At 51.2% G+C, this 27,093-nt stretch overlaps 1 protein-coding gene across 3 annotated transcripts in view; it reads left to right on the forward strand.

The window, feature by feature from the left end:
* EPHB2 (EPH receptor B2) overlaps window positions 1–27,093 on the forward strand; it is a 137,967-nt gene that overhangs the window by 64,764 nt on the left and 46,110 nt on the right. For all 3 annotated transcript variants that reach the window (XM_075027724.1, XM_075027725.1, XM_075027726.1), the window contains exons 4-5: window positions 14,954–15,109; window positions 15,683–16,018. In XM_075027724.1, the coding sequence (XP_074883825.1) occupies window positions 14,954–15,109; window positions 15,683–16,018 (492 nt within the window). The remainder of the gene's footprint in view (window positions 1–14,953; window positions 15,110–15,682; window positions 16,019–27,093) is intronic.

Below are 27,093 nucleotides of genomic sequence, written 5' to 3' on the forward strand. Positions count from 1 at the left end.
GCCCTTGGAGGAGGCAACCGAGTGGTGCTGTGTGCTCTGCTGTGCATGAAGCCCAGGAGATAGGCAGTTCATATTTCTGTACTGAACAGGGAGCTGACATTAATGAACAGCTAATTAACATCACAGGGCTTGATGGTTGCAGTGTCAGTGTCCCTAATTAGTCTCGCACTAATCTGCTTTAATTAACTGTCCCTGTCGCGGTTTTAATTTAATTTTCAGCTCTAGATCAGGGAAAGCAGTCCTGTGAGCATCTGGGTTCCAGTACCATGGCACTGCCTGTACTGGGACGGACTGGCAGGGCAGTGGTGGCCAGTTGGGCACCCTAGCACAGGGGAGAAGCAAGGCTGCTGCGCACCATCTGCTTGTGCTTTCCCAGGGATGAATAACCACCACTGCACAACCCCAGCCCTACCAGTCCCCAGGCTTGTTGCCGCCTCCAGAACAGGCTGTGTTGGCCAGACAGGGGACTAGAGATGAGCTGAGGGTCATGTCATTAGCTTCCCCCATGCTCTTTCATATTGCTGCTTTGCCGCATCAGCCATGTTTTATGGCATAGCGAGCGGCCACCCCTTTGCTGTTTTGGTGCAGGGGGAGAGTGTGAGGTTGTCCATGTCTGTGCCTGCTCAGGTTTATTGTTCATTGCCTGGAGGAGTCCCTAACCAGGGATGTGCTGCGTTGTGCGAGGTCTCCTTGAGATGGGGACGCAAGAAGCTGTGTGTTCTCCCTGCTGGGGACCAGCATGGGAGGAGAGCAGGCTCCACGTCCCGCTGTGATGAGTGTGAGGGTTGCTGAGATCCTTGTGTGGGAGGATGGGCAGAGAACAAGCTGGGGACACAGTTAATGATGGTTTCCCATGGGAACAGATGAAATCACAGGAACAAAAGCAGCAGGGAGAGGTACTCCAGAGAGAGAGGAGGAGAAGTCACCAGGCAGGAAGAGCCGTAGAATCCTAGAGATGCTGTAAGGAGCTTGTATTTTGTCCCGACAGAGCTGCTGTTTGCACAAGAGGGTCTATTGGTCCTTGTCCTGCCAAGCAGAGCTCTGACTTGCAAGCTGACTGCAGTCAGTCTGCGTGCCCTTGCCCCTGACTTTGCCTTTCCATGGAAAACCAGGCTCTGTGTTGCAGATGGAGCCAAAAGGAGCAGGAGAGAGGAAAAGACACAGACCTCACCTCGAGGAGCATGGCAGCTTGAGTTTTGCTCGTGCAGCCCTAATGATAAGGCAATTCCTTGTTAACATCCTATGCTGCAGCATGTGCCCTGCTAGGATGAAGGATGCAGATGTGTCAGGGTGGGGAATTTGGGGGTTTTGCACTCCATTAGTGAGGACTGCTGCAGGAGCGGGCTGGGACATGCACCCCGTGCTCCAGCCCGCCTCTGCTTTCCCCTCTCTGCTCCAGTACAGCATCCTTCATCAGGCAGGGCACAAATCTTCTCAAACAGGAGAGTCTCCCCTCGGGACCTTCTCAGGGGGCCGTGTTAATCTGTAAGAGCAAGTGGGGCCTTTAAAGTGGGAGTTCGTGCTTGGCAGCATCCCAGGGAGCTGCGCAGTCCTGGGCTTGGCTTGCCCGTCTGGATTAGCGGGGCTGTGCCATCTGTCCTGCTCCCAGCCCTGGCTGGAACAGCTCCAGGTGCCTCGTGCTTTGAAGAAAACCCTTCTCCAGCCACAGCCCCTGCTCTGAATAACCCAGCTGCTTCCCACCTAGGCAAGCATGGTTGCTATCCTCATCTCTGCAGACGGAGGAAATCCTTGTGGCAGCTGCAGCTCTGCTGTGGGCTTCAGGAGAGGCTAACCTTGGGGAAAATGCAGTGAAGGTTCCCTGGAGAAGGACTTTTGGGACTCCTTGCAGCCAAATGACCTCGGTGCTTGGGCAGTCTGTGGATTAAGAAGCCCAAATCTATCTGTATTTTTATACAGCTGCTGAGGGACCAGGAAATTGTTGGTTATACCAAGCTGCCTGTGCACAGTTCTCACATCACCTCCACGTCTGACCCAGCGTGTTGGGTGCTTTCTGCTGCCTTCATCTGAGCATCTCGCTGATCCATTGCTGCAACTTCATATCGAGCTGTCACGCTCAGCCCGTTCTCTGCAGCAACCACACTGCTTTTCAGCCTGTTTTCTTCAACACAGCACGTGCTGCTGAGCGCCACTTTTTGCAAAATGGCAGTGGTGCCATCATCTTGGCCAAGAGAGCTAAGCATCTCTTACCCTTGAAAATCATATGCTGCAGTGTTATCAGTGTGTCTGGTCTCCTGAAACGGTCTTACTATGACTGATTTCATGAACACCAGCACTCGCATCGGAGAATTTTCCTTGGCTGACTCTTAAAGCTCTTGGGTACAAGTTATCTAATCCTGCCTGGCACTGGGACCTGATCACTGATACTCTTCCTACTTTCAGGGGGAATGAAAAATTTTAAGGAAGCGTCGGTTATGAAACGATCCTTCTCTATGCATACACTGTATTATTATATATCCCTTTCTTTCTGTGTCACAATGGACAATTTTGCCATATTTTGGGGGCAGGCACATATCTTTACTGTGGCTTCATTTTTCTTGCCTTCTTGATTTCCATCCTGTTGCTGTTAATCTTACAGGCCTTGTTTTTTCCACTGCCCAGTTTAGCTGCTCTTATCAACTGCTTGTATTGTATGCTTACCTATTTAAAGCCACTGCTGCCAGTTTGTGACTTTTTAAGAGGCATTTTTACTCCTTCACTGTAATTTCTTGGCCAGAATTAATTTTTACTGAAAAAAAAAAAATAATTGCATTTTCCTGGGGGCAACAACAACTTTTTTGCTGAGCTGATCTTGATTGTTATTCACGGTGTTTTATTTGTACTTTCTGTCCTTGGTGGCTTTGCTGGCATCTCTGGGAACCTGTTCAGTGCTCCTGCTGCATGCTCGATGCTGGCAGCAAGCTCTCAAGCACGATGGGAGAGCCCCAGCAATCTCAGAAGCTGGGGAAGACCCATGATTTACTGAGAGTTACTTTTAAATGCACAGAGGCAGGAGCTGAGTTCAACTTTCATGTATCTGAAAGCAGCCAGCATACTCCCGACCTTGTGTTTGAGCAACCTCACATTTTTTCCGTCTCAAGTTGCTTGCGATGCCTTTCCAAGGCCTCTCCACTTTCCAGTGGGCATATGAAAGTCTGGGAACATGGAAGTATGAAATCCGGTGGAAGAAAGCTTTCAGGTGTGGAAGGTGCATTTTGATGGATGCAGGCAAAACCTACCCAAATAAGGGGAATTACGAGCTGTTGAAAATTGCCTCTTCCCATCTGTGTTTCCTGAGAGGGCATGCTTGGCAATCAGGTCCTGCCATACAATGCTGCTCCTGATGGATATAGACAGATAATTATTTGCTGCTGCTTTTCCCTCAGCAGAGCATCCTTTCGGAGAAAGTTATCAGTGAAATGAGAACAGGGGACCTAGAGTTCAACCTTCTCCTTCTGATGTTGATCCCTCACAACCCTCAATACCGCACAAACACCACTACCAAGTTGATGCATTGAGTGTAGAGGGAATACTGACGGTAGAAATTGCTCCCGGGTATTTATTCAGCCGCAAATTGCAGAAGTCGCCAGAGTTGTACAAAATAGGGAGGCTTTATAGAAGATTTCCTAGAAAATAATATGTAAGATCCCTACTTCAACTCTCCTTACATGCACAGCTGTGGCACATAGTATCTTGGCATGGCCACACTGCTTTTTCTCACTGCATGAGATGACTGGAACTGCTGTTTGGAAAGAGGTGGGGGTTTTGGTAGTTTTCTGTGCTCACAGTTTATTGTGCAGCCCCATGTCTTATTTTCTGCTCTCTGTCAAAAATATATGTGTTGATTACAGAGCCGTGGCTTCCTTCCTTTGACTTCTGTGCTCTCTGCCCAGCCTCTGAGTGCCTGGCTCTTGTCAGTAGAAGGAAACATTGAACATGTCTGGGGTGAAACTGTAGCAGAGTCAGGTTAAGTGCTTACTGTCCTCTGGAGTGGTGATACCATGGGACAGGGTGACCTCAGATGAGGCTGTGAACATGCAGCAGCCTGGATGTCCAGATGAGGTCCTGGGCATCCAGGGACCCTGAATGCGGTGGCAATGCCAGCAAGGGATGACCATACCACTCAGTCATCCGCATTTTCCAAAAAGTCTATCAAATACAGGGAAAGATAAGCTCTTCTGGAGAGGTTTCGTTTGCCTTGCTTTTGTCTTTCCTCCTGCTTCCCTCTTTCCTGCTGATGGTTCACTCAGTGATAGCCCCTGTGCATACAGCTGCCTGTTACTGCAGAAGCCAGTGTGCTCCTCAGTCCTGTCGGTCCTATGTGTGGGGGGAAAAAAAATGGCACATGGTTGCATACTGCAAGTGCCGTGATCATGCACACACATGAGAGCTTGAGGGCTGGGGAGGGTGGGAAGGAGGCTGCTGTAATGGTTTTATTGCTGCCATTGCCAAAATTTCTAGCACTCAGGTCAGCATGCTTAAAAAAAAACTTCTCTCCCCATCACAAATCCTTCTGGTTACAATACTTCTGTGTTTCATTTCATCAGCAGTGCTGAGCTCGCAAGCTGACTGCTCCTAAATGACACTGCAGACAGACAGACCACAGAACTGAGGATGGGTGCAGCGACAGACACCAGTGCTCTAGCTATGCCCTCTCTAGGGTAGGAGATGTGGCTCACCATCAGTCTTGCTGTTACAACAGTCCTTCTCCAACCTTGGCTTAAAGCTGATGTTGCTTTTTGTAGGGATTGACTTCTCCGAGGCTGTCTGTACATCCTCCTCTTCCCTGGAGCAGGGGGTTTCAAAGGAGCCCCAGCTTTTCAAAGATTAGCTGGCTTGAGGCACTGTGATTTGGTTTCTTCTTGCAGTTCCCTTTGCAGGCTGAAAACACAGGGGTTCAAAGTCCATCACACCACGTTGTTGCGGCAGCTTGTTGCTAGATGAAGCTGCTTCAGCTCAGGTCGTTCGGGCAACCTCAAAGACTTTTGAGGGCCAGAAGTGTGCCTGTTAGGATGTGAGTGAATCAGAGGTGGCAGGGACAGATGGACTTCCAAAATGGAGCTGGAGTCTCAGGCTGGCGCCGTGGTCCATGAGGCGTGCGTGGTGACAGCACCAAGGGACTCTGCTTGGGGGAAGGGGACTGTCGCTTTCAAGTGTGATTGATTTAGCAAAGTTGGTGAATTTAAGCAAAGTAAAAAAGTGAGTTTTTTTCCCCAGGCTGCTCCCACAAACAACTGCTTGACCTTTGCACTCCTGGTGTAAGTGGCTCTTTTTTTGCCTTCAGGCCAGCAGTGCATTTGCATAACCCCGTTCGCTGTGCTTGTAACCCTGCGGCTGGGATGCAGTGGTCCATGGAGCAGGGGGCAGGCTGGGCATCCAAAAGCTTGAGAAGTGGAATCTCTTTTGGTGATGGGCAGCTAGAGTGACCAGAATGCATGACAGTCCCTTGGGAGAGGCTTTGACTGCGAGGATGTAGATCCCTGCACCTCTCTGAGCCCTCCTTCCAATACCTGACCTCCCTTGTGATGAAAAATGTTCTTCTTGTGTCAAGCTGGAATTTCCCGTGTGCCACTTTGAGCCTTGTCCTACCTCTGAGTGTCTGGCTCCCTCTTCTTTACACCCTCTCGTTGGGTAGCTGAAGGCAGCAGTAAGGTCTCTCCTTTGCCTTCTTTTCTCCAGGCTCACGTCCAACCCTCAGCCTCTCCTTGCCCACCATGTGCTCCAGCCCCCCGCTGTCCTGGTGGCCTCGCCTGGAGTCACTCCAGAATCTTCCTTGCACTGGGGAACCCCAAACTGGGACAGTGCTCCGTGCAGATCTCACAAGCGCCAGGGCACCTGGGAGCTTGTTTTGGAGGAAGGCTGGTTCTCCTTGGGTTTTGCCCTTCATAAGCCCATAAGCAGACTTCAGGGCGTTTTGGGAAGTGGAGGTGGACAGCGTGCAACCGCCCTGGGCAGTGTGTGACCTCCCTGCCTATGCGGTGCTGCGTGCCTACGGCTTCTCCGCTCACTGCAGGCTGGGAAGGAAAGTAAGTTACAGTGCAGCTACACTCCCAGTGATTTAAACCACCATAACTAACCATTTTAATCAGCCTTTATGCCAGCTCCACTCAGCACCTAGTGCTGACAAAGAACAATGTTGTCATCTGGAAAGCGGCTGCTGGCACTTAACCAGCTGGCGTGTTTTAAACTTGTCTAAACTGGGTGCTAAGCAGCATTAAAATGTAACGATTAAACATGCTCACTCCCAAATTTTCCTGGCCACCCCCACTTCCACATAAAAAGCTGCTTGTACCCTGGAAAGGCTCCTTTGGGAACTGCACCTAGAGGGGGTCTGCAGAGTGTCCGCTGGAGACAGAGAGGAGAGCATGGGGTGGGAGGGCACTGGTCCTCATGCTATGGGAAGTCAAGGCAGAGCAGTTTGGGAACAGTGCTGTCAGCACTTCTGTGCACTGGCTGTAGGGGTTGGAGCCTCTGGGACAGGTAGGGATGTCCTTCAGAGACCCCGTCTCAAGACGGCATCCCTGACCCTGAAAGCTGCTCCTTCAACATCTGGGATAAGGGAGTTGCGTAGAGCCAGGTGATTCGCAGATAAAAACATTGACCAGCCCCAGATGCACTTGGAGTCCCTGGAGGTGGAGGCAGAAGTCCACTCGGGGGCCTGATCCTGGCTCTGCTCACACCTGGAGACTTGCAGACTTGGGATGGTCCCTGGCCGCTCCGGTCCCCTGAGTCTCTGTGTCTGGTATTGGTGGCCGTGCATGCCTGTCCCCAGAAGCCCTGTGGTGCTGGGGGTGTGACTCCGGATTTACACCAGGACCAAGAGGGCTGGGGAGACTGTCTACTTGAAGGGCTCTTGCCTAGGAAAAGCTCCCTTTTTACTTTCTTGTTTCCTTTAGGATTAAAGCCATTCTCCTTGGGCTCGAAACATGGAATGTTTGCCAAGTTTATGAGGGCTTTTAGAGAGTACATCCTATCCCTTCTTTTATAGGGCTGAGATAAGATTATCTTTGTTTTAGCACCAATTAAAGCAGGAAGGGTTTATAGGATTAGGGGTTTTCCATCAGTGCAACTTCGATGTCACCACTTGCTTGCTTGGTTTTCTTCTTGCCCTGTGTTAAAAGGTTGGGAGCTGTTCCCGTAATGGTTAACATACCACTCTCCAGAGGCAGAGCTCTCCCAGGCAGAAGCTTTGAGAAACATTTAAACAAGACCAAACAAAGTAACAAAATGTGAAAGTGCTAAATTCTTCTGGAGACCACTTGGAGAAAGCTGGCTTACCGTTTAAACAACTGCTCTTTCAGTATGTAGCGCTGCAGTGTTTACATCTGTTGAAGAAGGACATGCTGCTTGCCTGAAAAGCGTTTTTTAAAATATCAAAATAAAATAAATTACTATATTGTAAGGAATCTAAATCAAAGCCAAAAACCCCTGCAGTCTTGCTGTCAGAGGCTGGAAAACACATCAGTCCATCCTCTGCACCAGAAGAAAACGAGAGGCTGAATAACGTGAGCATGACATTTGGTGTTTCTGCTAGTGCGTCGCTCCACAGAAATAACCTCATGGCTCGGCACCTCGTCTGGTGTAGGCTGGCATTGCTCCATGTGAGTTGCCCCAGGGCTCCTGGGGCAATGCCGTTTTCCAGCACCTGAAGGTCTAGGTCCTTACGTGCATGCCAAGCCTCTGAGACAAGGTTTTGCGGTTGAAACTGCACAAATTCTGGCAGCGTCCTGCTCACCTCATGCGCTGGGACTGGGATTGCTTCTAGACTGGCATCACCCAACATCCGCAGGGTGGTGGATGTCACGCTTCAGGAGAGCACCACTGGCTGCTGAGCTTGGTCTTGGAGCTACATCCTAGAGTGCTCTTGGAGCGTCTGCAGGAGCGAGGAGGTCCAAAGCATCTGCTGCCACCCGAGCTCTGCTCCTGACCTGTAAACTCGCCATCTGGTTTCGGCTTCACCCAGGGACGCCGGCCTCTGGAAGTGAGCTGTGAACCATGCCCTTGGGGCTGCAGTCACCTGTGGTCTGCAGCATCACGATGAACACACAGCTCTGTGTCTCCTTTGGGTGGGGAAGTCCTCTCCCCTCGGGTGTCTGCTGAACGACTCTAGCAGGAGAAATGCCAGATTATGGTCCTCGCCATCGGTACTCTGAGGATGCTGGAGGCACCCCAGTCCCCCATGCTCAGGCAGGGACAGAAAGCCTTCCGTTTCTCTTTAAGAGCCCCCATGATGGGTTGAGGAGGCTGAACCAGGCTGACCAGGCAGGTAAGAAATTCCAAGCGTTTCTTCCTGACAGCTGAATCCTGTCACTGCTGATGGATGTACCGCCCAGAGCAGGTCGGTGGGGGGGGGCTTGCAGGTGTGTGTGCCCACAGGTGCGGCAGTCTCGCCAGATGCTTGAACTTCTGAGTGGTGCTAGCGGGGAGACGACCTTGCGAACCCTGTGGAAGCTGCAGGAGGGATTTGCTGGCAAGCCCCCAGCACAAAGGCCCTCCCAGGTGAGGGCTCAGCCCTGCTGCTGGTACACGGGCACTGGGAGAGAGCTGCGAGGGTTTGGATGAGGCTGCTGCCTGCCTAAGGTAGTCCTGGCTAGCAGGCTGGTGGTGATGCTCTTGCAGGAGAGCCGGGGACCGTAACTGCCTGGCTTTGGCCCAGGCTGTGCTGCAGAGTTGGTGTGTGATGACCATTACCTGTTTGTCCCATGGTGTCCAAGAGGCTGAATTGCTGGCCCATGCAGTTTTCTTGGTCTTTGGAGCTTGGTTGGGCTGGGCTGAGGACAGCCTGGCTAGAAGGTCAGGGACTATTTGTCCCTTGCAGGACTTTCCAGCATGCTCTTTTGTGGAGCTCCCAAAACAGGGCATCACTCTGCCCCGCCTGGTCTTCTCCAAACCTCCGTGACACCCCAGTAATAAGGTCCTGTCACAGTCCTACGTGGACCCAGTGCTGCTCCTCTGTGCCTGCCTGTGGACCGAGTGAAAGCGTGGATGATCACAACCTCTTAAATTAAGCAGGCGGTGGTGAGCTGTAGGCAGGCAGGGTGCAGTGTGGAACTCCTTGCCGGGGGCACTTCCAAGGGGGTTGTGTCTGAAGGAGCCCTGGACTGAAGCTGGGAGGCAGGTGAGGTGGCTTGGGGAGCACTGTTGTAGGGGATGTGGATTTTGGAGTCCTGGCACCTCCAGCTGTGAGGCCGGAGCAGCGGTGCCTGTGTGCTGGGGAGGTGATATGACCCAGTTGATCTCCTTGAGTTGCTGGTGAGGTGCAGGATGCTGGTCCAGTCAATGGCATGGGGACCTATCTAAAAGCCACTAGCAACAGGAGGATGCTTTTGAAGGCCTGTGCCGTCTGCTTCTACTTCTGTCCTGTGGAGAATGACGAGGTTAAACAGGAACATTTGCATTGTGTCTTCTTCCTTTATTGACAACTCTTTAATCCACATCACAGAAGTCAGCTGAGCACCACGTTCCCCTTCAGTTAATCTCATTTAACCCTGTTTTCCCTTCTGTATTTCTATCCTCTGCTCTCCAAACGCTGTCAGAGTTGTTGGCAGTGACAGCACCTGGCAACGGGATTAATTGCTTATCTCAAGTATGAGGTAACAGTGTAGGCTGCTAATTAAATTTATCAGGAAGGAAACTGGAGGACCTGTGCAGCCCCAGGAAGGATGAGTGTAGAGAGCTGGCACCTAGAGGTCCAAGATCCTCTCTTTCAGAGCTAGCAGCCAACTCCAATGCCAAGTCCAAGGGGCTTGGGTGTTACCACCTGCCTCCTGCACTGCAGCCCTGCAAGGCAGGATTGAGTCCGCTTCCTTCCAGCACTAAAATGTCCGGGCTGGAGAGGCCATGGCAGAAGTGTAAGCAGATCCAAAGGCAGTGGGCAACATTGCTCCTTTGGGTTGTCCAGAGGCCAGCCTTTCACTAAGGTGACAGACACCATTGTGTGAGGGCCTGGGGACAGGAACAAGCAGAGAATGGGCAACTTTTGCAGGCGAGACAAAGTAAGACCCATTTGCATGCAGAACTAAAAACAACAGTCAAGGTGCAAGGGGCAGAATGGGGAAGAATATGGGAAAAGTGACAATGTCATTACAATACCCACCTCATTTTGCAAGAAGAAGGGCACGGCTGATGAAAGGTAAAAGGGGTAAATTCAGAGTTGGTTGGACATAATAGTCTTCTGCACAGGACAACATCATAAACCTCAAACATACCATGAGCAGCAGAGACCTACAAGAGCTGGTGGAGGAGACTCTGGGGTCCAGCCTCCCACTTGTAGTGGGGCTGCCACCAGCATTAGCTCAGGGCAGCCATGGCATTTAGCTGAAGGTCCCCTGAGGAAGGAGATCCACCACCCCTCTGTGACTTGTCCCAGGGCTGCACCATCCTTTGGAGAAGGAGCTTTTCCTAATGTCCAGTCTGAACTTGTGGTCCTTGTCCCTTGTTACAGAGTCTGGCACCCTGAGAAGTGTTTGGGTCTGTCTTCTTTGCATCTGCCCCCAGATAGCTGCAGCAGCAGTTAGACCCCCCCTTACCCCAGTTAACCCATCCCAGCTCCTCCATATTGCTCTTGAACTGGGCAACCTCAATCTAGCCATGGCAGCATCCCCAGTGCCTGGCAGGGGAAAACACCTCCCTCGATGTGCTGGCCACTGTCCTCCTGGCATGGCCCAGGACGTTGTTTTCTTTATTCTCCATAAGAGCAAATTGCTGGCACCCATTTGGCGCGGGATCGATGCAAGAGCGGTCCCATGGTGTGTGGCCAAGGGAGCCAGAGGCTTGTGTAGGGTTTGCGAGGTGATTAGGATGCCAGAAGGAGTGGGGAGGGCCATGGGAGAGGGCTCCCAAAAGCACGGGGGGGGGCAAGAGGCAGGATGCAGCCAAGGCGACCAGCTCGCGGCCCTGTGGCGCTGGGGATGCTGACAATGTCGGGCTGCAGAGCCAGCCTGCCTGCCCCCTGCCTCCGTCCCCAGAGGGAGAAGAAAGGCAGCTGGGAGATAAGGCTGGGGATTTAAGACTCTTGGCGGATCCTAACTGACAGAGCAAGGGCTGCCTGTTTTCCATCAGCCATTAAAAATGCCTTGCTTGAGTGGAAGGAGCCTTGCTGCCAGGGGAAACAAAGCCAGGCAAAGGGAGCCAAGGAGGACCCTTCCTCAGAGCCATTAGCATGGTCTGAAGGTGCCGTTTTGGAAACCTTTATTGCAGGAGAGAGCTGTTTGCTCTGAGCTGTTTGCAGAAGTGGTCTGACGTGGGCTCTGAAGGCCAGGGCACTTTTTGATGCAGAGGAGCCTGTCTGGAGCCTGCTCAGCTCACACTGGATTAATTAAAAAGTTGGTTAGAGGAAGGCAGTAGGACACAGGGCCAGCAAACAGGGAACACCTCTGCGGCCCCTCCTGCAGGTTTGGCCAAAGGTTTTTCCTTCAAGCTGAGCCATGTGATGCCTTTCTCTGCCGAGCTGCCCTGGGGCAGGCAGTGCTAGGGGGAAGGAGGGCTGGAAGCCTCAGTGGAAGCTGCAGAAGTGGCCTTCCCTCCCAGATCCCTGGCATGGTCCTCCTGCAGGGGAGGGCAGGACCCCTCACGGGTCCTTCTCCATGTCGTTGCCTTCCCAAAACACGTGCCTTCGCAGGCACGGCCACCTTTCCGTGCTCTGGGAATGGGTGGATGGGAAACGAGGACACGTGGTGCTGCTCAGGCATTTCCAGTCTTGTTTGAGAGACCTACAGCCAGTACTCAGCAAACCCGCTGCTGTTGCTGAGCTGTACCCTAGCGAGGCATCCATCCATGCCTATGTGCAGCAGTGAGGCAATTAAAGGTCCATATGTTTCCCGTGAACCCCTATTAGCATCCTCTGATTGGTGCTGGAGATGCGGGAACCCACCACGTGGGAAGCTGCAAACAACCTCTGCTTCAATGTTGGGGCCAGAGCCACTGTCACCGTTATCGCCCTCCTGGAATGAAGGCTGCTCTGATAAAGTAGAGATTTGTGTGATTTCACTGTTTCAATTTCCTCTTTCCAAGCAGGATTTTCTAGGGATGCTCTGGCCCTGCCCTCCTCGCAAGCCTAAGGTGAAGCAGCATGTCCCAAAGCTGCTGTCACCATCCGGGGCAGAAAACTGGGGTGTCCTTGTGTCTTCCAGCAAGTGGTGAGAACATCCACGCTGTTCACACAGGAGGGGGTTTAGCCCCTCTGTGAAGATTTAAGTTTTGATTTGCTGTTTACTCTGGAAACAAGAAATTGGGTGGATTCCAAATTAAAAGCTGTTTTCTCACCCAGACTAAGACCTGGAGGGAACAAAACAGTTTTGAACACAATGTTTGTTTATTTTACTTCTGGAGGTTGTCATTACTTGAGGGAAAAGAAAAAAATAAAAAAGGGCTTTGCATCAGATTTCAATGATTTTCCTGTCTTTCAGCATGATTTCAGGACATTTATCTTTGGAGAAGTTCTGATTTTCCAGGATTATTTTATCCCATGTCGGTGTGCAGGACCTCCTGGGGAGGAAGAAAGTTGCCAAAACTTCCGGCCATGTTTTGGTGGCACGTGCAAAGAGTTCTGGCATCTCAGCTTGGTATTTCTGGTGAACAAACATTCAGCCCTCAATTTTTGTCCCATTCTAAGAGCAGAAGTATTAATTGCAGCTGTTGGCCTGTGCCAGGCCAAACCTGGGGAATGTTTTTTATCTCTCAGGGCCAGTCGCTAAATCTCAGCAGCATAGGCATTTTTTTTTTTGATGTATCTCTATCTTGATGCAGAAGCAGCCTTATAGGAAAGTCGTTATTTTTAAAATAAGCCTTGGGAAGGTGAAAGAGACCCATGTCTTAAAACATCTTTGATCAAATGACCCTGTATTTCACCCTGGATGTCAGACTAGAGCAATTTTGTGTGTTGGTTTTATCGTGTTTCAAAAATTGGTATTAGCACGGGGACCCTGTTATCATTTCAGGTACAGAGCCACAATCACTTCTCTGTACCGGAGAACTACGCAGCCATCACCTCTCCCAACAGCTTAACACCCTCTGAGATGGGTTTGTACCGAGGCACATGCTGGGAATAGGGTCAGAAATGGAGTCAAATGCGTGGGGGATAGGGGACAGGAAGGGTGAAAAGATCCAGGAACATGAGGAGAAGCCAGTTTTTCAACGGATCCTTTGACTGTAGGAGGCAGGAGGGACTTTGCAAGCAGGAAGTCTGACGGTATTTTTCTGTAGAGCTTTTGTCATTGGAAAGTCAAGATAATTTTGAAGGAAGGCAGGTGAAAACTGAAAAAAACTCTTTTTTAAATTTTTTTTTCCCCAAAGAAAAAACCAGATACTTCTTAGTAATAGCTCTTGCTTACAGCAACCCCGAGCGTATTTTTTTCTCAGGCTGTTTTTCTGATCTGCCTCATTCCTGAAAGCCTTGGCAGCGAACTGAAGTAGAAGTTTGTTTAACTCGTTTCAGTGCAGAAACCACCTGCCACCCCCCAGGCTCTTCGTGCTGCACAAGAAATTAACAGCGGCAGAAAGTCCCAACCAAGAGTAATCACCAAGACCCATGCTGATAAATGCTTATAGCCGAGCTTTTGCTTTGGCATTGGTGATCCCCTGACTTGGAAAGGACTTTCTGGTGTTTAAAGCTTTGCAGTGATATTTTTAGCCACCTGTGCCATATCTGTTAATACTGTATTTCAGACTGTGATCTAGCCTTCACCACCCATCTGCTGTAGGCACCATGCACCCCCCGTGCCACCCTTGCCCACCCTGCCTGGCTGAACAACAATTTTTTGAGTGGCTGTTGCTAATGGAGCATCTTCTTCATCCGTGAGTGGCTTGGAGGTCTGAGCCCCAGTGGAGGTAGATCCCAGCACGCTGCTGCCGGTCATGGCAGAAGTGACAATTTGCTTATGATACTGAGTAGTGAAGATATGGACTGGCTATGGAGAGTTGCAAAAGGACCTCATGAGATTGCGTGACCGGGGAATAAGAAGGCAATTGGAATTCAGTAGACATGAGGTGATGGGAATGGGAGAAGACAATGCCAACTTCACACGCACATGCACAGAGATAGGCTGTGAGATGGCCTGATGTCTCTCAGGAATGAGACCTTGGGACTATAATAGGTAGTCCAGTTGGTACATTGGTGGTTAAATAATAATTTGGACTTTGCTAATTATGAGAAAAGAGTAGAGAATAAAATAGTGAATGTTGTTACGCAACTTGTTTGGGGCATGCTGGAGGTTTGTGCAACCCTAGGGGTCATGGAGAAGGTGGATGGTGATTGAGCGTTCCCTGCCAATGCAAGTGTGAGATTGTATCAAATGAAATGGCAGTGGGCAGCTTCAAAGCAGAGGGCAGTGGTTTCTTCATGCAGCACACAATTACACCGTGGGGCTCTGTGCTGCGGGATAAAATGGGTGCAAAACATTTGCATGGAATAAAAAAATGACTGGGTAACTCAGTGGAAAAAAACATCTCACAAGGGATGTTAAATGCAAAGAGCCTGCCTTTTGGAAAGTCCCTGAGCTATATAAATTGTTGGAGGGTGAGAAGGTATTGTGGGCGATGCATGTGCCTGGCTCATGCCCTGCTCCTTGGGTGGCCACTGTTGGGGGGGGCATTCTGGTCACCGTGGACCTTTGGTCTGACTTGGTACAGCCGCTCGCATCTTCTTATGTGACAGTGGCTAAAAATCCCCTTTGCATTCATAAGACTCCCCGAGTGGACCCTGTTCTCCGGTCATGGCTGGGGACTAGCAGGGAGACACGTCTCCCCATCTTTACAGGCAGCGTGAGCTGCAGCGCCTGCCTCCTCAGAGCCTTCAAACCAGCTGCTCCTTCTCCACTTTGTTTATTTCAAATTGTCAGGTTTTGGCTTTGGACTCCGCAAAGCCCTGAGGGGTGTTTTCTGGCAACGCTGCCAGGCTCCGGGCGTCCCTGCCAGCCCCTGTCCTCGCTGCTTACCGCTGCTTTTGGTTCTCTTCCAGGCTGCCCATCGGGGACGTTTAAGGCCAGCCAAGGGGATGAAGGATGCGTCCACTGCCCGATTAACAGCCGGACAACTTCGGAAGGGGCCACTAACTGCGTGTGCCGAAACGGATATTACCGGGCAGATGCCGATCCTGTCGACATGCCGTGCACCAGTATGTGGGCTCTGGGCAACTGGGGAGGGGCCGCACGTGGCTGGGAAAGGAGATACTCATCAGTCAAAGCACCAAGGGATGCTTAACAAAGGCATCTGTCTCAGTGGGATTTTGGAGGAGGCCAGAGGGCTCAGAGCACCTTGTCCAGAGAAGCCTTGCAGGTGCGGGTCTTTCTTACCTTGGGCCAGTCTGCACTTGCAAACATCGCACATGCAAAGAGGACAGAAATTTGGGTTGTTTTGTGCTATTCTAGGCAGTGGGATGGCTTCACTGTGGGGCCATACCTGGATGTGTTGGCATGCAGGAGATTAGTGCCAAGGCCAGGAATCAGAAATGCTACAAAAAATAACTGGTGAATTTTTCCGCGGATACCACATAATCAAATTAGCCTGGGTTAAGAGGACAGGTTTTGTTCCTGCTCTTGCCTATGGCTGCCTCGCTTGCTCCGCACATCCCTGACACCAAGAGAAGCACCCAGCTTAGAAAGGATGCAGAAAAGGATGGTGTGCAGCTGGTCCTGTAGCGATGCGCAGGGTGCTGCCTCTTACACCTTTCTGTGTATTCTCTTTACAGCCATCCCGTCTGCCCCCCAGGCCGTCATCTCCAGCGTGAATGAGACCTCCCTGATGCTGGAGTGGACCCCGCCGCGGGACTCGGGGGGCCGGGAGGACCTGGTGTACAACATCATCTGCAAGAGCTGCGGCTCTGGCCGCGGGGCATGCACGCGCTGCGGGGACAACGTGCAGTTCGCCCCCCGCCAGCTGGGCCTGACAGAGCCCCGCATCTACATCAGCGACTTGCTGGCCCACACCCAGTACACCTTCGAGATCCAGGCGGTGAACGGCGTCACCGACCAGAGCCCCTTCTCCCCACAGTTTGCATCAGTGAACATCACCACCAATCAGGCTGGTAAGACGTGGACCTGTGTCTCCCAGCAGACTGTCTCCGGGAAGGGGAGGTGGTGGGCAGAGATCTCCTGGTCAATAGGTGCTGGGTGAAACCCTGTGGGGTGAACAGGGCTTGACGGGGAGAAGAGGTGGGGTGAGATACAGCGTGGTGTCGCTTGCTCCGTAACGCTGGTGATGACCAAAGTGCATCGGCTTGGCGGTTCCTGGATGAATCCCAAGCCTCGGGTGTGAAAAATATCCCTTATTTCAGTGAAAAGCTGGAGTGTGCCCCAAGGCAGAGCTGCCCTCCCCATCACCACAGCAGAACAGCTCATGTCTTGGTCCCCTGGTCTCTCAGCATCCCTCTCCAGCGCTGGGCCTGTGACTGTTTCTGAGGTTGTTGCCTTGGAGCATCAGTTGCACGCGTTGTCAGTGTATTGCAGACGTGGCAGCAGTGCTCACCACTGCTGGCAGCCTTGCTGCAGCCCCTGCTGTTGCTCCTGGTTCTTGAGGAGGGAAGGTAAGATTAGCTCCAGCATTTTGAGACAAGCTGCAATCTGCTCTGACTGCAGAGAAAGCCAAGACAGGCTGTGAAAGCAAAGGAAAGCTGCACAGAAGAGGTTGTAAAGCAGTTCCAGGACCATCTGGAAATGTGCTCCACGTCCTGTGCCACTGCAGAGTCACCTTGGTGAAGAAGACCAAGCAGCAGAGCTGGAAGGGTTTCATTCGGGGTATCCAGCTCTGTGCTGGCCTGGGGTTTTGCTGTGCTCCCCCCATGCAGGGTGGTGTTGCTGGGGGAAGGGATGCATCAGGGGGTTGGTAGCGCTGCTCCTGGGAGATTCACCAGCAGCCCCCAGGCAGCAGCTGTGCTGGTGGCAGGATGTCCTGCAGATCTGCTGGTCAGGACCTGCTCTCCTCAGCCCACCTGGAAGCCATCTGGAACTGGAGCAGACTGGGACTGGTTTTTGCTTAATCCAATTGCATGGTGGAAGCATGCCAATAAGGTACAAGCATGCGTGGGAGCAAGTGAATTTCTGTGGTCCCTCTGAGCACTGCAAACAAGTGTGTGGGGAGTGTGAACATGCCCCAGGCTGCCCTGGACACTACATGACCCTCAAGACTGAATTTGGCAGTCACAGATGATTGCATTTCCACTAAATTGCCTGGAAACCGTGGTGTGTGCTGGCTGCAGGGGACAGGAGGTGTTTGGTCTGGGGTAAAGCAGCAGTGGTGCAGATGGGCATCACTTGGTTGGGCATGCAGAGCACCGAGACAGAGGTAACCTGCAAAAATGTCTTGGTTGCACATGAACCAGCAGAGTGACCTCTGATCTTACGTTAGCTTGGGAGCTGGGGGGTCACAGTGTTTTCAATACCGTATCAGAAGCCCTGAAGGCAGATTTAGCATAGCATTGAACTGTGGTTTGACTGCAAGCAGGAACACACCTGCACGTGATGAGGAGAGAGGAATTGGTCTGGGATGGTGACCTGTTGCCACTACCTTTACAGAGAAAGCTGATGGAGACGGTGTGGGTGCGATGCTGCCTGGGGCTGGGAAGGGGCTCTGCACACCCCCAGCGTGGTCCTGCACTATAGATGAGCTATTTAATGCTCGCATTTTGCACTTTGCAGTTATGTGGTGTGCTTGTTACCTTCCTGTATGGCCTGTGGCTATTTCCACCTTAGCAAAACCAGAAAGCTGAGTTGCAGGCAAATCCTTTCAGTCCCCTGGATCCTCGTCCTTGTATTTTCCTTGTTTGACACTCCTTTATTATCAGGGCTCACACTTCTCAGCCTGTGTGATGTCTCTCTTTATGTATCTATTCATTAGCACTAAACAGTAACTGTCTGCTTGCTAATTCCTCTGTAATTAGAGGCTCTGAATTCTTCTGCTTACACTCGGCACCGCCTGGCAGCCTTGATGTAGATCATTAGCAGTTGGTAACAGAAGCTGCAGACACAAAGACAGAGCTGGGACAGGAGAATGGAGTGTGTTGTGGGGAGAGGAGAGCGTGCAGAGGGAGGGGAGGGATGAGCCTGGGGAAGCAGTGATTACAGCCTCCCTCTGCCTTTGCTCTGGGTTGAGCAGCCAGCTGGGGCTCCATCTCAGGCAGAGCAGAGCACCGAATATGTGATGGGGTTGTGCTCCTGCCACAGCTGGACGATGGCCTCCCTGCAAAGTGCCCACTACACTGTCCTTCAGGGACCTCCCAGCCATGAAGAAAGCAAGGCAAAATTGCCCTGGTTCACCCAGGGATAAATGGACCCTGGTTGGGGGACCACCTGTGCTTGGTGCTTTCAAGACAGGAGAGATGCCACGTCACCAGCAGCATCTTTAACCTTCAGGTACCATAAATTCTTCAGCATCCCAAGAAGAAGCTGCTGTGAGAGAGTAAGAAAACGATCCCCGTAGAGCAGCCAGAGGGCAGGTACTGAGTGTGGCCAGAGGAGTGGCACTGGGAGGTCCGATGGTATGGTGACTGTCATCCCAAAAGGGAAACTTGAGAAGAAGGTGACATGCCATTCACCTTGTTGTTCTCTCAGAGAAAGATGTGTGTGGTCATTACTGTTGTATCCCTCTCCAACAACGTCTGGATTTCACTAACATTGGCCTTTACATCCACATAACTTATTTTGCTGTTGTGTTGTGGTAGTAAGACATTTCTGCTCACATAGACACAGGCAGCGGGTAGCTTCTCTCAAGGGAAAAAAAGAGGTAATTAGGCCAAGCTGAGTCACGCTTTCTTGCTATGAGGTGGCTTTTCAGAATGTGTATCTTCCCACAGCTCTTTGTGGAAACTTCTGTATTCTTCATCATAATTTTTTGAACTAGGTATTGTACCCAGTAGCAGCTGTACTGCAGATAAATTACTTCCCTTGCTGGTCTCGCTGTTCCCTTTACACATCCGAGTGTAAAGTCCTACCTCACTCAGCCATGCGGGCAGCTCTTCCCTCCCTGGTGGGTTTTGTCTTGGTCCCTTCAGATGCTGCTTCCCTCGATGCAGTCTCCCATTCTGCAAGCAAGACCTGCATTTTGGTTTCCAGATGCAAGCACAATCTTATAATCGTTTTCATGGGCTCATCCATCAAGCCGTGATCATTGCTCTGTACAGAAGTTGTCATTCCCAACACTGCCATTTTGGATACTTTATGAACATTTTGCCAGCAATGTTTTTATATCGTCTCCCAGATCTCTAATAATTTTAAGGAGAGTTGCTGCCTCCACTGCGCTGGACACAGTGTGAGTCCCTATTGAGTGCCAGCCTTATTTAAAACTAATTTCATGTGTTGCAGATGATGCTGATACTGAGCCTGGTGTCTCACACATTTTAAGTCTGTGCACTCTGCTGAACTCCTGAGTTCAGGAAAAAAATCAAGACAGTTCGACAAGAGCTACTTCCACAAAGTCATGCTGCCGTGCCTGATTTGGGCCATAGGATCCCATCAGGGTTTGTGGAAGGGACATCTGGGATCCCTGATTCACCCTCCTGTTTGCAGTGGGACTATCACCAAGAGTATATCTGCTGTGGCTTTTTCTAGCTGAGTCTTGGAAAACTCCACATCTCTGCTAACCTGTCCCAGGACTAAGTCACCCTCCTGGGAAAGATGAAAGAAGAAAGATTTTCATAATTTTGAGCCTGATTTGTGGCTTGTGCCCCTTGTTGCATCGCCTACCCCTGCTGGGAAGAGTGAGTTTCCACCCTCTTTTAACAGAGCTCCGAACAGTTGTAGCTGCAATTAAATTCATCCTTAATGTCTTCATTAGCAGGCTTAGCCAGCCCAGCTCTCTCCACATCTCATAAGCCCTATGCCCCAGGCTGCCTTGGTCACCTTTGACTGGATCCTTTGCAGTTCCTCCTGGACCCATGGCCTTGTGTTCTGCATTGGCCAAGTTGATGTTGGCCTTAGACTACCCAGGTTGATGCTGACCTTAGACTACCCAGGTTTACCCTTTGCGTTTCCCTGTAATGTTTTCTTCTTTTCAGTCCCACCAACAAAGCAATCAGCAATCTAGACACCACAGTGCAGAGAGGAGCCCTTAGGGACAGACCGCCTCTCTTCTTAAGAGAAGGTTGGTCGAAAGAGAGCAGCCAGTGCCAGCCTGTGCTCAGAGGTGGTTTCCTGGACCTTTCTCTTGTATTGGGTGTTCTAAAAAAGACCAAAGGTGTTTAACCTCCAGAAGGGCAGGTTTTGTTAGAATAGGAGGTGTGATGCTTCCCTTTTCAAAGTATAGAAAATCAGAAAGGACCAGGACCAGCAGAATATAAATAAAAAGAGCTTGGAATAAACATCTCCTTCCCACCACCTCCTTGCTCCCCAGTCAATCTTCAGCCAACTTGAATTTACCGGTTCCAGCAAACTTCATATGATCCCCACTGCCTTCCTAGGAAATATCTTTTGTCATCTCTGAGGCCAGGTTGTATTTTCTCTCCACTCTTCTTGGCTTCTTTTTGACCTCCAGCTCCATGCTGTACATCTCCCAACTCACCCTCCACTTGCTTCCCTGTCGCACCCTGCAGCTGAGTGGTACCTCTCCTTCAAAGCTCAGCAGCTTTCCAAGGAGGGAGATCCAGGACTTGCCATCTGACACAGCCAGTCCTGTCTTAAGGGGCTGTGATGTGGCCAAAGAAAACAAGCCCATCGCGCAGAGACCGGGTGCCACCAAAAGCCTTTTCTCAGCCATGCCAGAACAAAAGATCTGTGCCAAGAGGGTGGTTGAAAGCCATGCCAGCATCCCAAGAGGGAAGGCGCAGGAGAGAAGCCAGGGATCAAGGAGCTGAGCGTGGCCCAGTGCTCAGGATAACGACACTTGACTAGTTGAAAGCCATGCCAGGCGTCAACCCTCTTGCTGGTGACAACACGCAGCCCCTGCTTGCTAGTTTGTGGCCATTCTTTGGGGAGGGTGGGGAGTCCTGGTGCTGCAAGGATTTGCAGGCTCCATCCGTGCTGCGGGCAGGCTGAGTGCCCTGGAAAAGTCGCCGAGGGAAAGGTCTCCTTGGGCAGGGATGACTTAAGTAGCACCTCTTGATAACAGACTGTGGCTTCTGTGATCTGAGAAAGGAGGCAAAAGCCCTGGGCTCCAGAGTATCCAGAGACAAATTCAAGACCTCCCAGTGACTGAAAGAGAACATCAAGATTTTTGCGAACGTGCCCCTTTTGTGAGCGGCTGCTCTGTCACACAGGATAAGAAGGGAGGATTAACTCTGATGTCAGAGGCTCTTGGCTGCAAACAGAGCCAAAATGAGCCATAAACAGCTAATACAGTATGAATACCAGCTAGTGTGTGACAGAGGAAATCGATACACTTTCCTGATATACCCATCAGGAGCAACATCTGCAGCGGCAGAATTCACTGTTCACAATTTCTCCCTCTCTTTGGATTCAGATAACTTGTTATGATTATTTGCGTTATTATTCTGGGTGGCATTTTGCAGCAGTGTGTCGCAACATGGGTCCTTTGGCTGGGGAGATGCGCAGCTCACACCTGTGCACCAGGTTCCTGCCAGACATCATCAGGCTTTGAGTTTCTGTTTTGTTGGTGGCTATCACAGCCCAGGAACTTGCATCCTAGCCAGGCAGTGTCTTTTGGGCAGGGCTGTCCTGACAAAACGCAGAGGTGCCTGTGAGCTCAAGGACAGCTGGATGTTTCAGTGGTCCAAAGCAAGCCCATGGGCTGTGGCTCTGCTCTGCTGTGAATGTCCTGTGACTGGCCGGGGAGTTCAGCCGTGAGTGATGAAGCACAGGTGAGAGACATCCTGGGAATTGCAAAGCAACAGAAGAAAGGATTTTTCCCTCACCTTCAACCAAAAAAAAATCCCTTGCAGCCATGGTCCTGAGCTTTACTGCCAAATGCAACAGGGAGCATGGAGGGGTCTGAGGAGGAGGGGTAAGGAGAGAGAGGAGTGGAGCCAGGGTAGCAGACACGGTGAAGGTATAAGGTTGGTAGGGACTAGCACTTCTCACCAGCCATCCAGGTTGCTGTTTGCTTGTCACACTAGTTACGCTGCAGGCTAGACAGAGGCAGAACTGTATGGCCTGGGGCACATGGACTCTTGCTTTTATCTTCTCACTTTCGTTTTGCATCAGAAGATCTGGCTGGCTTCTTCCTTCAGAAGGATGCACAGCAGTGGCCTGCGTTCCTCTGGACACAAGCGGGGAGTCATGGCATCTTCTGTTCTCTCTCGTGCTGCTTCCAGCCTTGCCCTGAGTTGGCTGCAGTCAGGAATTACTTGTCTGTGAAACAACAACCTGGGAAAGCGTATGCAGAAATCACCTCGAAGAGTTGGAATGAGTTTTCCAGAACTTAAAAGCTGTGAACGTCTATTTCTTGTTGCCTTCCAGTATGAAAACGAAAGGCAGGAGATTTTAGCATCCCAGCATCTCAGATCTCCCATCCAACCTCCCACCTACGGCAGGACTGCTGCCAGCACTACATCATGGCAGCTGTGGCTTTGGGTAGACAATTATTGGTAACTCCCCAAAACAGAGATCTCCTCGTGTTTCCAGTGATTTGTCCCGGAGCTGCACGACCCCCGTGGTGAGGGAACTTTTCCAATCTGATGTCTAATCTGAACCTCCCAAGCTATGATTTATGGCCATTGCTCTTTGTTACACTAAGATTTGTTACACTAAGATTCAAAGGTTCAAGCCAAGATATGTTTTAGATCAGCCTGCATGTCAGTTATCCTCACATTCAGTCCTGTCTTTGGTTAAAACATCTTTCAGAAAGGCAACCAGGCTTGACTTGAGACATCAAGAAACAGAGGGCCCATCAAATCCTTGTACATGAGTATGTGTAGCTTGTTCTTGGTTTTTTTTCCTAATGAGATCACTGATTTCTAAGGAAATGCAGTAGACTCTGCCTGTCTGGAGACCAGTAAAACATTTGATTTGGAAAACTACTAGTAAAGCTGGAAGTCTGTCCAGGAACTGCCTGAATGGGAGACCACTACCACCTGAATGGGGAAGCATCAGGCTGAATTGAGGTGGCTGACTGAGGTCCATGAGAAATGGTCTCATACTTCTTGATGTTTCAAAATCTGGTAGGGTATTTCTTGTGCAGAAAACTGACACAAACATTGTTAGGACAGAGGAGGACTGTGATACCTCCAGGATGATGCTGAGAGGTAGAATAACAGAATCAGGGTGAAGTTCAACAATGGAAAGAGTGAGGCCAGGTGTTTGGGGCCCAACAACAAAAAAGCCAGCAATTGTCAGTTGGAGACAGCTGAGGAGGACCTGGTGGCAGACCATGGGAAAGAGACAACTCTCCAGTGTAAAAACCCACATGCAAGACTGGGCTGTATCAGTCAAAGTATGTTCACCAGCTGTAGCAGTCTCACTACCATTGCACAAAGCTTGGGTGGAGCTTCATACGGTCACTGCGTGCACACCTCGTTACCCATGTTCAATCAAGAGAGCTGAACTGTGATGGTGGCAGGTAAAGAGAAAGGCTGATGAGGTGAGCAGGACACAGGAGAGCCCCCGATACAGAGAGGAGACCAGAAAGGCACTGTGTGTTCAGTCTCGGTGAAGGTGATTTATATTCTGCCGGTAATGACGTGCTGGGCTGGAGGGGCACCAGAAAGGGAGAAGAGCTATTAAAGCCGAAGGACAAGAGCAGATGGTACAGAGTGGCTGGTGATAGCGTTTCAGTGGAAAATCAGAAATTTTCTGAGCTGTGGAGCCATCTTCCACATGGAGGAGCTGGGGCAGAAGCCTGTTTGCCTGTGTGACAGCAAGCAGGAGTATGTCTGCTGAGCTACTCTAGGACTATTCCTGAGGTCTCTTAAGTCCCAGGTTTCTTCTTTTGGGGAACTTCGCCGGATGTTTCTGTGACAATTTGGCCTGCTCCCAGGCTCCAAAACCTCCTGAAACCTTGACATCCCCATGGCTGTGTCTCTTATCCAGCATTAAGAGCCAGACCTTACCCTCCACGTGGACCCATGTAACCATCCTGACTCTGCAGCCCTTCTCTCCCTCTTCAATCTCCTTCATCCCCAGCTCCCACCTTCAACCTGACTGCCTCATACGCAGGGCCGTTGCCACCAAAACCAGATGCAGCTTGACATTTGCTGCCCTCCCTCCTCTTGCTTGGTGGCCCTGCCTGTTGCCTTCACCGCATCCCCCCCAGCTTGCAGCAGCCGGCGGTGGGTGCCCAGGAGGGACTCTGCCATGCCCAAGTCCCTTCTCCTCTGCCCACTGGAGACCATCTGCAGCCAGGGCTCCCAGATGGTAGGAGCTTTGCCAGCTGCTGGCTCTTCAGGACTCCTCTTCCTGCTCCTGCAGTGGACAGTTGGGGGGATGTTGGCAGAGCAGGGTATGGGCTGCACTGCTAGAGCTTTCCTAGCAGATGCTCTTCTCCGCCCTCTACCAGCTCCGCGGGCTTCTCCACCTGCTGACTCCCAGGCTTCCCTGTTGCATAAATTACTCCGTGAGTTTGAGGATCATTTTTCCCACACCTGCCTGCGGCTTCAGAAACCTGTTCCAAAGCATCTGGAGCTGACTTTGGGCAGAAAACAAAAGCCCATCCGTGATGGATGTGGTGGAAAGTCCCTTCTGGTGAACCAGCGCCTCCCCTTCTCCCCACAACGTGCCGCCGTCCCTGCTGTGTGCGAGTGCTGGGAGCTGATGGAGTGGCTCAGGAGCTCACCTTTTGCTTACATGTTCAGGAGGGGTGATTTATCTTTACTGCTGCACTTGGCAAACACAGCCCGCAGTGCTAATTGCCTTGCTTGCTCACGAGGCACTGAGTGCCAGCACTCGGGCAGGTGGAGATGCTGGAGACAGGTAGGCAAGGCTGCAGACACATGGGAGGCCAGTTTCAGGGTCACAGTGCTTGAACAGCTGAGCCTACACTGCGGGGGATGCTGCTGCTCAGTGGTGCGTTTATGTGGACCATAATAGATGGTTGTAGCAAATCGGGTTAATGCAGCCGGCTGGCCGGTTGTCCCTTGGTCCATCTCGAGGTCCCTGTGATTTAGTAGTCCCCTCTGTCTGTGTGTAAAATGGTAAGTCTCTCTCTGACTCGGTTCAGGCAGTAAGATCCTCACCATGCCTGTCTCACCGCAGCCTGGTCCATGTTCATCACTGCCACTGGCAAGTGTGCAGGAGGCTGCTGCATTGGTAGGGCTGGGCAGGAAATGCTCTTTCCAAGAAAAACCCTGATATATCCAAAATCCACTCCCCCGACCCCCCCCGACCCCCCCTCTGCCCCCGCACAGAGGGAGGCCAGCCTGGTGGAGTCTACCATGAAAGAGAGCAAGGGAGCAAGTTCAGTCTCAAATTAGCAAGACTCAGTGGGTCCAAGGGGATGCCCTGCAGCAGGCATCATTCTTTCAAGAAGTATTTCTCTGGTCTCAGTTTTCTGCGTTTGAAATTTCAAAATCAGTGTGTTCCTAAAACAGTTTTTTTGTTGCAAGTAATTGGCACTTTCTGGGAAAGTGCCATTTTATTGAAAACCTGGGGGACAAGCTGGAGGGACGGAGGGCTGGTTCCTGCCAATGTTCCTGCTTTCTGCCAGCCTTTTGATGATGACATCGCCTTGATCTGGAGCAGATGAGGTTTCCATGTGGAGAGGGGGCCAGGAGGTGGGGATGACCTTGGTGCCGAGTGACCCCAAACCTGCTCCAGCAGGCTGCGTGGTGGGATGCTGGAATCCTCTGGAGCATCTCCTCTCAGTGCTGAGAACAAAGTCCTGCCCTCCTCCACAGGCAGGATGGCAGCATGCAAATGAAGGCTGCAAACGCAATTAAACAAAGAGCATAAAGACGGCCAAAAGCCTTCATCTGCCCGGGCCAAGTCACTGGGCTTGTGGCATTAGGAACTGCTTTAAAGGCTGTAATCTACTCCAAAGCCTTCGTTGATTCAAATGGGGCTGGAGCCAGGACGAGCTTTGGACTGCATGGCTGTGTTTTTACGATTTTCCAGCGTTTGTAGTTACAAACTCAAGGGGCTGGAGGCTGGGCCTGCTGGGAAGTTTTCCAGACACTCGACACACACAAACAGTGTGGGTACCAGCCTGATGGAACCACCTTGCCAGGAACCTCGGAAACAAAAACGTCACAGGCTGTGAAATAACCAGTTTTCTAGAGCTCTAGCGAGTTCGGTGAACACCCCAGACCTGTGGCTTTTGGTGCTTTGAGGGCAAATGTTATTTATTAAAGAGCCCTAGTGCTGTCATCCCTGTGACTTTGCGTTGCTTTGCTCAGCTTCTGCTGGAGGTAATTTATTTCAGAAGTATGTGGCTCCTGAATGTAACATCACAGGGGAGGACACTGGGAAAGAAATTGGGCGGACAAATGTTTTAATAGTCCAAGCAATAGTGAACCCTTTTAGCAGGACAGAGTCACACACACAGAAGTGCTGGTAGAGGGGCTTCTGGAGGTCTCCAGCCCAACCTCCCATGCAGAGCAGGGTCATCACTGAGGGCAGGTCAGGAAAAGCTTCCTTTCCTCCCTTTCTCATCCAGGTATTCTTTACTGTGGTGCTTTCAGTGCTGGTCTTGGAGGGAGGCATCCCAAATTCAAATCCCTTCTCTAGAAGGGCCTGGGTCAGAGCGGGGTGTGAAAGCCTGTGATCCTTAAATGGCAGGAGAGAGCTTTACCTGGAGAAGCAAAAAATGGAGATTTTAATCAAATAAATAAATTTTCAGTTAGATACCTACATGCATTTGGACTGAGGATTAAGTCTAGCAGGAGCATGAAGAACTGGGGCCTTGAGGTCAGTGATGGGACCTGGACTGGATGGGGACAGCTGGACCGTTGCACAGTGACAGTCAGCTGCTGGGGACATGTAGGACTGGGATGCCTTGGGGCTAGAAAGGAGAGCTGGTTTGGATTAGGCGTCCCTTGGTGAGAAACCAGAGTAAGATGTTCAGAGTGAGTTGTCCTGGCTTTCCACTCTGTCCCATGCTTAAGAAACAGAGGTCATCTAAGCCCTGCATGCGTGTTTCACCTGCCCGCAGCCTTGCACGGAGGCACTGTGTGCTCCTGTCATTTCAAACGCTGTTTTTCAGGCACTGCTGGAGCCTGGATCGCAGCCTAGATGTCTCCAGGCCCCGTGGCTCCAAGGTCGGGGAAGCCCTTGCTCCATGACT

This window comes from Buteo buteo, chromosome 5 (genome assembly GCF_964188355.1).
Source record: "Buteo buteo chromosome 5, bButBut1.hap1.1, whole genome shotgun sequence".
In the NCBI taxonomy this organism is placed as follows: Eukaryota; Metazoa; Chordata; class Aves; order Accipitriformes; family Accipitridae; genus Buteo; species Buteo buteo.